This window comes from Rutidosis leptorrhynchoides, chromosome 1 (genome assembly GCF_046630445.1).
Source record: "Rutidosis leptorrhynchoides isolate AG116_Rl617_1_P2 chromosome 1, CSIRO_AGI_Rlap_v1, whole genome shotgun sequence".
Taxonomy (NCBI): Eukaryota; Viridiplantae; Streptophyta; class Magnoliopsida; order Asterales; family Asteraceae; genus Rutidosis; species Rutidosis leptorrhynchoides.
Window position 1 is genome coordinate 411,713,689 of NC_092333.1, and position 10,638 is coordinate 411,724,326.

General features: G+C 32.3%; 1 protein-coding gene across 1 annotated transcript; it reads right to left on the reverse strand.

The window, feature by feature from the left end:
• Positions 1 to 2,483: 2,483 nt before the first annotated feature.
• On the reverse strand, positions 2,484 to 5,827 carry LOC139901759 (uncharacterized). The gene is made up of 2 exons (XM_071884439.1): positions 5,471 to 5,827; positions 2,484 to 2,513 (listed from the first exon to the last, which is right to left on the reverse strand). The coding sequence occupies exons 1-2, from the start codon at positions 5,825 to 5,827 to the stop codon at positions 2,484 to 2,486; spliced, it is 387 nt and encodes a 128-aa protein (XP_071740540.1).
• Between the last annotated feature and the right edge of the window lie 4,811 nt (positions 5,828 to 10,638).

Genomic DNA, 10,638 nt, shown 5'->3' on the forward strand with positions numbered 1-10,638 from the left:
TTATATATGCATCTTGTTAATGTCGGTTACCAGGTGTTCACCATATGAATGATTTTTATCTCTATGTATGGGATGTGTATTGAAATATGAAATCTTGTGGTCTATTATTATGTTTTGATATATATAGGTTAAACCTATAACTCACCAACATTTTTGTTGACGTTTTAAGCATGTTTATTCTCAGGTGATTATTAAGAGCTTCCGCTGTCGCATACTTAAATAAGGACGAGATTTGGAGTCCATGCTTGTATGATATTGTGTAAAAACTGCATTCAAGAAACTTATTTTGTTGTAACATATTTGTATTGTAAACCATTATGTAATGGTCGTGTGTAAACATGATATTTTAGATTATCATTATTTGATAATTTACGTAAAGCTTTTTAAACCTTTATTGATGAAATAAGGGTTATGGTTTGTTTTAAAATGAATGCAGTCTTTGAAAAACGTCTCATATAGAGGTCAAAACCTCGCAACGAAATCAATTAATATGGAACGTTTTTAATCAATAAGAACGGGACATTTCAGGGGTGCTAGGCACCACCACATGTCCACTGAGCCAAAGCTGCGGGGACTCCAAATCAATTACATGCTTATCTCCTTATGATAATACCAGAGTTTGGATTCGAACTATAAACTGATTGTTTTATAAAACGTTTTGAGAAAATTGTAACATATATGATCTGCGATGGTATAACTGATTATTATTTGTAATACATGTAACTGACAAGTTAAAGAAACAACTTTTGGTTTATAAAATTCGTTTTGAATAATATAAATATAAGGGGCGGATCTACTTTATTGTCACTGGTAGCACATGCTATTAGTTAATTTTGAAAATGAAGTCTAATAATATATAGCGTTTTTATTGTAAAACCACTTATTCTAGGTTTTTTTGTTTAAGTTTTGGATTAGATTAGTTCGAATGGAGTGTGGCTACGAGTTTGAAGTAATATTGTTAGTTTACAGCTAGAATAAAGTAATCAACAAAACAGGGCATCATGGGGAAGATGAAGATAATGGGAAATTGATCTGAAGTTTTATTTGCTATTTCCAGATATACGTTTTTCCTATTTCCACGCTAAATTTTCAGTTGACGCTTCAATTTTCTATTAAAATTTGATTTTCTCTATTTTATTTTAAAGTAAATTTCATGCAGTATTTAAAACCCATGGAAATTTGATTTTACCATTTTCATGACATCTATATTTTATTTTATTTTATTTTATTTATTTATTTTATTATTTTTCCTTTTTAATTCTATTTTTTTGTTTTTTTTCTAAGAAATTTTTTTTTTCTACTTATTGGCCGGAGGTCCACTCGTAAGCAATCTCTATCCGTCGAATAGATAGAGGAATGACTTTCTCTACATTTGAGAGTGTTTTCACTCTGGGTGGAGAAATGACTTGTCTTTATTTCGGATAGGAGAAGAATTGTCTATATCTCACCTCCCCCATACACCACTTAGATGTTATTGGGTTTTGTTGTTGTTGTTGCTGGTTCAATTTTCTATTGGTAACCGTTTTGCCATTTCCAATCTTTGCTATTTCCAATCTCGTGACAAGAAAGCTCAAAAAAGGCTATCAATGTACAGAGTAACGTGTAGTACGGAGTACTAATTAGTTTATAATGGTAAAATAATAATCAATTACGTAGTACTCCAATAGTCGATTATGTTTGTTTTTTATTTTCTGAAACTGATAATATTATTTCCTTGTAAATAATTTTTTTATTTTACAGTATTAGTAATTATTATTACAGTATTAATAATTGTTATTAACAGCTAAGTATTAGTAATTGGTTATTCTCCAACAACTAAAAAAATTGTGGACGAAAGTGCCCTCACCTGCTTGGCATGTGAGCCTACCTAACTTTCAAAAACTAACGGGTGTTAGTGGTTGGGTCATTCATGTCGAAAATTGATAGTTCAGGATCATCTAAGTCGAAAAAAAGATAAAGATTAATCATGCATTTTGATACAAAGATGATAGACACTCGCAATTTTGTCTATTATTAATCAACTAAACTAGAAACACTTAATAATAATAATATGGGGTGGCTTCAGATACAACTACCCGTCTACCTGTTATAACAATGCATTTTCATATTTACGTGTTGTACTTTAAAAATCCTTAAAACTCCACTAAAAGTTTAAGATCTTAATAGCTTAAGCTAATTCATCAGCTAAAAAGAAATCAAGTTCCAAAACCAATTATGCCGTTCCAAAAAAAAAAAAAAAAAAAAAAAAAAAAGGTGTTCCAAAACCAAATTCCAATCAAACATAGAAAAGGAGACTTCATGGAATCGGAAGTTTATTTAAGTTCATAAAAAGGAGATTTATTATGCTTCCAACACATAACCACCTTTTTGAAATCAATGAATCTGCAAACGTGAAGTGATCATCATCCACATACCATACTTTCTCTGTGCAACTAATCTTCTTCTATTTCATAACATCATTATCAAAGTAAAAGGTTGTTAAGCTATTGCTTCTTTTCTTCTGCTTTCCTGGGCTGAGAAAGTTAAAAGAGATGAATACGGATTATGATTGAGTACAAAAGATAAAGTTGTCGATGAGAAATGGTATTAGATGAAGTGAATATTATAACTGTAAAAAGTAAAAAACCTTTGACGATGATAAGTGAATATAATGAAGAGTATATTTATAACAATTACAGTAATTAGATGAAGGGAATATCTATAACTTCCTCTAAAAGATAAGGTTATCTATGATTGCACCACCCTCCATCACTGAAAATTGCAGCTGCCCTTTTGAAGTTTCCCTAAAATTTACCAACTTTCCCATCATTGTTGTTACAGATCTAATTGTAATTATTAGGTCGACAAGTTACATTTTCTTTTTCTTTTCTTACAGAAATGTATGTATGTATGTATGTATTTTGGACAACTGGAAGATAGACAAACAGTTTTGTAATCTTAGAATTGTTATTGAATAAAGGGAATATTTATAACTTCCTCTAAAAGCTTGCGGCCGTTTGAAGGTTCCACTCCATAAACCCACTATTAAAGGTCAAAAAGTATACTAATACACATATATAAATATGTAATTCAAAGAAAAAAGAGAAAATACAATCCCCAAAGCAATATAGCTAATGGAAGGTCAAAGAAGGATGAAAAGAAGTATCAGCCTCTTAGAATATTCAAATTAAGGAAATTCTGAAATTTGTTAGGGATACTCTCAAGTGAAGGAATATCTTGAACTTCCTACCTCCTAGCTTATATAAGTGTTTGGAGGGTATCAAGCTATTAATACAAAGTGTAGACACTATCATATATTTAGGGACGGGAGCTTAGTGGTAGACAACAGGTTAGCATTTGTAGTACTAATTGCAGGATATTTCATAACATTGAAGCTAGGTTCGATTTACACACATGAAGAGAGGACGAAGATCATGTATATCTATAGCGCTATGACTTTACGGAAGTACAACTTAATTCATTCATTAAAGTTAGATGAAATGACCAAGTGAGCAAAGCCAAGCCGTTGGGCGAAGCCACGTCACTACAACAAATTTGCTAATTAACCACGCATAAATTTACACACTTTTAAAAAGTGTGTATTTTTTCGATGAATTCCCCACACTTGTAAATGTGTGTAAATGTATTACATGTATAAGTGTAGAATATCGTTATAGTTTCACACATAAAAGTGTAGGGAAAAAAGTTCACACTAATTTGTGTGTATAATCATAAATATAACCACACTTAAGAGTGTTAAGTTAATTTTGCCGCACTAGATTTGTTCGCGCTCCCCTTTGTGTGAAGAAATGAGGTGTAATAAATTTACTCACATTTTTAAATGTGATTAAATATGTGTTTGTACACAATAATAAGCGTGAACAAACTTTTCCTACATTTTAAGTGTGAAATTTAAATAAAATTCAACATTTATAAATGTATCAAACTTATACATATTTATAAGTGTTAGGAATTTGATAAAAAACTCACACTTTCTTACAAGTGTGTAAAAATATGCGTGAACAATTGATAAATTTGTTATAGTGCGTGTGTTTTGGTGGGGTCATATGACACCTCCACAAAAATATGTGAACTTGTAATTTTTAATTTAATAGGTAGTAAAAGTTTGGATTCTTCAAAATTAACCCCATTCCACCTTAATAAACACCACACTCAACAAAACTTACAGTAGTATTTAGTATAATGTACTTTTGCGTTTGGAAATTGGATTAGAAACCGAGTAGGTAAAAAACACAGCCCGATTATGTATTACTATATACAGCCCAATTATTTTAATAATACAAATAGTTGCTAAGCATCTAGACAAATTTGGAGTTTTATTCATATCTTTGTTTATATCATATTATCATTATAATGGATTATTTATGTTACTTATTTGTACTTATTTTACTTTTTTTCCCCGGCAAAATATAATTGTATTAAACCCTCCTAGTAAGTCACTAGGAAAGGGAACGAAACAATACAAGTTACAAAAGCTTTAAAAGCCATTCGTCCCAACAGACGTAATATTTACTACGGTTGCAAAGCCAATAATAAGAAAAGTTACTTATGTTACTTATTTGATAATTCTGGTTTATATCATATTATCATGAATTGGTTTATATCATATTATCATTAATTGTTTACTGATGAAGTAATTGTGAATTGTTTCTAACGGATAAAATATCATAGGGGACAATTGTCATAGAAAGTAACTTTTTTTTTTTTTTTTTTTTTTATGTTTGTTCTTAATTATAGTTTGTAAATAACTTTTTGGACTTAAACATTTCGATGTTATTTATAACACCAACCAGATAAAATCCTAGTTTCGCCAGAAAACCAAGTCATCTTAAAGATAAAAACAACATAGCCAAAACTTGGAAACTCAATTGGAATTGTGTGAACTTCAGGATAAAAGTACTTCATACTTCATGCTTCATAACTAGTAATAGAAACAAAAACTAACACTGTAACTTGCAAAGATAGAAGTGTTGGCTGTTATAAAATTCGACTAGAAATTAAATGCCAACGTAGATTGTAGATGGCAAGACACTAACTTAAGCTAGAAGGTTTTTTTGTTTAGTTGATTGCATTTTAGGCGCGAGCCCCAGTCATTTGTATTTTCTGTTTTTTTTTTTTTTTTTTGTATTTTCTGTTGATGGCGCTTTCTTTTGGAAAACATACTCATTTATATATGAGTTTTTGTTTTTTCGCTAAAAAAAAAAAAAAAACTTAAAATATAAATGACCATGCAAACTCCATACAGTTAACTATATATGGGTAATTGCTCACAGACTATAGATCCTAAGATGCAGATTTAATGTTATATAATTATTATTTCATCCTTTCAATGTCATCTGGATTAGGTTAACAAGTAAATTTCACTTTCAAATTGTAGATATATAGATATAGATATACATATAAAATTACAAATAAATTTATATATATGCATATTTTTCTTTGAAAGGAAGTAAAATATTTATATTTCTACCTTAATTCCGGGGAACGACTGCTTTAGCTCCTCGGACGGAATAAACACCGGCCATTTCTCACCGGCTTCGCGAAACATTTGCTCCGTTGTCACCTGCAGTCCTTTTTCCAGAACCATTTCCCGAATAGTTTGCGCTGGTGTAGCGCTGGCGTCAAAAACCTCTTCGACGCCGTTAAGGAACGTGACGGAGATCTGCGGCGGATGGTTATCGGTGTGACGTTTGACTAATACTTGGCACGAAGGGTTTGAATCCTTAGCGGTTCGACTATTGCAATGAGCTAAGAATTCCATACAGGCAGCAGTGCGTGGGTCTAGTGAATTGAATTCGATCTTTACTTTTAATAGAGACTTCAACATGATTTGGTTTTGAAAGGATTTTGTGTTGATCGCTGACTACCTGTTTGATCAAATGCTCGAGTGAGATGGTTTTTTGGTGTAGGTAAAATCAGTTGGGCCGGGTAACATTCAATATTCTTATATCCTCCAATTTTTTAGTTTTTTTTTTTCTTCTTATTTTAATTTAATATTTAAAAACTAGTACTCCGTAACTTATAGCCCGCAACGTGTGCATAAATACTAATATTAATAATTAATTTATAAATAATTAACCGGTAATTAATAATTGCCATATATTTGTACGTGTGTCAATGTGTGTGATTTTGATACTGGGAGTTCAGTTATAATATAGGTATAGGTATAGGTATTCTTTTTTGCAAAAAAGAAATATATTAATAACCTTCGTCAAAACAATAAGAGTTCAGCATATTACAATAAAAGGGGCTTATAAGCCCAAAATGAAAAAAACACAAAACAAGAAGCTACATAAGTAACGAATATGCATTTTTCTCCCAGATATAAGCTTGAACTCCATGACAAAACTTCAAGTTTGTGGCCCAAAAAAACACTTTTAATTTGATGTTCCGCACTATGGTCGAGCGACAATGTATTTACCATTGAAGATGTACTCATTCCTTGCAATCCAAATTGCCCAAATGGTGGCCGGACCTATCAACCTCCAAAACTTCTTTTCATTAATACCCATACCATGATACCAATCGAACGAGAAATCAACAATTGTGCCCGGTAAAACCCATCTAAAGTTCCACCACCGAAACAAGTCGGTCCAAATTCTAAAAGACCACGAACAATGTAATAATAAGTGATCGATGGTCTCGACCTCTTCTAAACACCAAGCAAACAAAACAGAATGATTGACCGGCAAAATATGCCTTCGGGACAAGACATCTCGTATGGGGACGCTTTTCTTTAACGCGAGCCAATGAAATAACGAGACTTTGGAAGGAAAGTTATTGTTCCACACAACTTTAGGCCAAATGGGGGCGGTATTATTGCCCGAATTAACTATGATTCGGATAACATCAGAAACTGAATAAGTACCAACCGAAGAAGGAGATTACGAGATCAAATCCTCATCTTGATGAAAGAGGATAATAAGGCAAGAAGCAACTCACTTTTCATATGATCATGCGAAGGTAAGGGGAGAGGTAAGTGGAGATTCCACCCGGATTGAGCAGCGGTTAAACAATGAGGAAACCGAAAATTCTTGACACAAAGAAAACTGTTGTGGACAAATACTGTAAAGAGACGGGAACTCTTCTTTTAGGCTTTTTATCCTTTTCTTTTTTTGCAAAATGAACCACCTCATTCACAACCATGACCCCATCTATTAACAATCTTGAGGGAACGAATTGTTTTGACTTTCACTAATAAGAGAAGGAATCACAACTTTAAGCCTATTGGCTAAAGTCTTAGCAATTATATTGTAAGGAGCATTAATCAAACTAATTGGACGAAAGTGCTCAATACTTTTAGCCGAATTTAACTTGGGAATCAAAACTATGAAAGATGAGTTGAGTCCTCTTGAAAATTGTGGATTATCATGAAACTCAGAAAACATGTCCATAATAACATCTTCTAAAAAGAACCAAGCTTTCTTAAAAAATAGCATAGAGAAACCATCTCGACCGGGTGTTTTGTTCCCATCAAACATTTTAATTATATGTAAAACTTCGGTCGAGGTAAATTTTGCGTCGAGTGTTAATACGTGGTGGACATAAATTCTGTCCAGATTTAAGGAAGCCCAATCTAAGCAGAGGAAAGTGGCCCAACAGAGTTACTTTGACAAAAAAGGTTTTCAAAGAACATAACAGCGTGCTCTTTTATAGTCGACGGGTCATCTTCCCATTGATTGTTTATATGCATTCATTCCTGCTATCGATGAAAATTGTTGTATGATCCTCCATTGTTTCTCGACTCGGAACCTTAAGCCCTGATACCACTTGTTAAGAAATTCATTATTGGACCCTAACAAGAATATGTGATTGTGGTATCGTCAATCACAACACCCACATACAATAAACGGATAATAAAAAAAGCATAAACGATAACTAAATGATAAACGATGTATGAATTTATCGTGGTTATATCCCAACTCCAAACATGTAGAGAAGGGTTTAGTCCACCGACACAAATCAGAGATATTTTCTTTTTTATTATGCACACATTACAATGAGGCTATGGTTACAATTTACGAGGAGGCATCCCAAAAACCTTGTTGCAGAAGTTAACTTGGCATTCAAGTATAAGAAACATTCCATAAAAAATCAACTCCTTGTTATCATAAAACTTGTCTTCCAAGCTTAACTTCGTCTCCAAGCTAATTTTATTTTGTTTCCATTTTTGTTCCAATGCTTTAACCTCCTAAAAGAACTAAATAAGACAACAAAATACATACTAACTTGTTCACAAAGTCTGACACGAATCCTTGTTCCTTTGATCAAATTATTCACACCTTCAACACCACATACACAAGTTAGAGCCATATGTTTTAAGACTTTTTCTCCATATAATAACAATTTAATAATAATAATGGTTCAGCAAGCAAGCAGTCTGTTTGGTAGCAACTTGATCAAGTTTATTCCCGAAAAATAAATGTTTTCATTTGGAGATCATCTTAAAATGGACTTCCTACTAGAGCAAACCCTTTGGATATGGTGTTGCCATCGACCCAATAAGCTGCTCATTTTGCCACGCTGAATCAAATCCATTGATCACCTGTTTAGCTCTTGCAGGTTCGTCATCCCATTATGGCTCAATTTTTTAAACTGGCGGAACGTCTCATAATTAGTCCCAAATGGCGTCCCAAATCTAGTAACCGCTGCAAATTTTATTAGGAGCTCACTTGTGTTAAGTGACAAATGTCTTGCATCATGATATATATTGTTATGGCTCATTTGGCATTGGAGAAAAAAGTTAGTTCACGCTCCCCTTAAACGCGAAATTCAATTATTAATGAAGATATGATATCCAAGACTCGAGTCGTATCACATTTTTGGATCACTATTCGGAATTCAAATGTACAAGTCAATATGGAGGATTGGAAGGCTAACCCAAATGATTAAACCTCCGTAAGCGATGACGTTCTTAAAAGTAATTTATAATCCATCTTTTCTAGGTTTCGCAGAAGTCTACTTGATCAAAAGACTTACCAAAAAGTTTCAGTTAAAAGAGTCAAAGGCTTGAGACCACTATATAGAGTGCATTTACAAAAATTTTTTTTTTTTTTGTGGATCGATTTGAATTACCATACACCCCAAAAAGTCAAATATAAAAGATTAGGTAAAAGGAAATTGAGGTTAATCGGGTCAAAAAAAGCCCGACATAACTTTGAAGACGTATATAAATATACCAACCAAACTTTAACTATTATTTGACCATACCCAAAAGAAAAAAAAAATGTCATTTGACCATTTACTATACCGTCCACTTTACCTTATTTACACTATTGTAACAGCCAGAGTAAAAGTTAATATAACCACAATGTTGGTTAAAACACTCTCGGTATGCTTCAAACACCTTAAAAATGTTAGTACTACAATGCTGGTTCAAAAACATTCAATAGGTTGTAAACACCCTCAAAATGTTAATGAGGAAGAATACATGGATTTATCAGTTAACAAAGTGGAGTTCTTTAATATTCCCTCAAATAATAATATAATATACACCCTCTCGAAAACGGAACCGCCACCAAAAGCTTGTTAAGACTAAGGACCGTCGTATCCTGAAAGTGAAATATAAACCATAAACTACATTGAACATACATAAATTAAACATAGCCCCCCACCACACCCCCGCACCCCCCAAAAAAAAAAAAAAACCCGTGGATATATTAGTTAATAAAGTGGGGTTTATTGGTGTATCCTAGTGTCCTTTTTGTTTTTGAGTTTGATGTCAATGTTAGGATTGTGGTTATAGGATTTATGCGCAAGGTATAACACATAAATATATGGCTAAATTTACGTGAGTCTTCGATGTCACACACATATACACCTAGACGTCAATTAATAATATATACGCGATATATATATTATTCAAGTAATTAAAAATAAAACAATTAATTAATTATTTGACCTACGTGTTTGTCAAGGAAAGTGAATTGGTTTTGGATGTTAAAACTAATATTTGTGTGGATACGAATTAATTTGACCGACTTAAAATTCTTATTCGTAAACCGACATTGGATTTTGGAATGTATATATAAATATCACCTTGCTTTGATTGAGAGGTGCTCACAAAAATAATACCACACAATATTATTAAGTTTTCGAAGGCAGAAGCAATTAGTAAGTTTCTATGCTTTTAGTCGACAACAAAACACCACAAATATTTGTTTTATACGGATACTATAAAATCAATACGATACGATTTTCTTTTGCTACACACGAAAACCAAAAGAAATTTTTTTCAGTTTATTCAATAAATAATCTTTGAGATTATTTATTATTACTTGGCGGGTCTAGCACATCCGTTTGACGTTGTTTTAAGTGTAGCGTGGACTACCCTAGTGGCAATCATACCTTTGATTGTTAGTTTCTCTTCCATCAATCCGGTTCTACAAGAAAGGTATAATCTTTAAACTCTCTTGTTGTATTTATTTATTTAACCGTATAAATCATATGGATCCGTTTAGGTTATTTATTTATTAATATAATTAATACGCTTCCGCTTAAAATTATTGTTATTATATGTATGAACATGATAATAATTGATGAGAAAATTGTTTTCTTAAAACCCTAAATCACCAACAGTGGTATCAGAGCAAGGTTATGTTTTTATACGGTTAGTATATTCATGTGTGGTTGTTATTG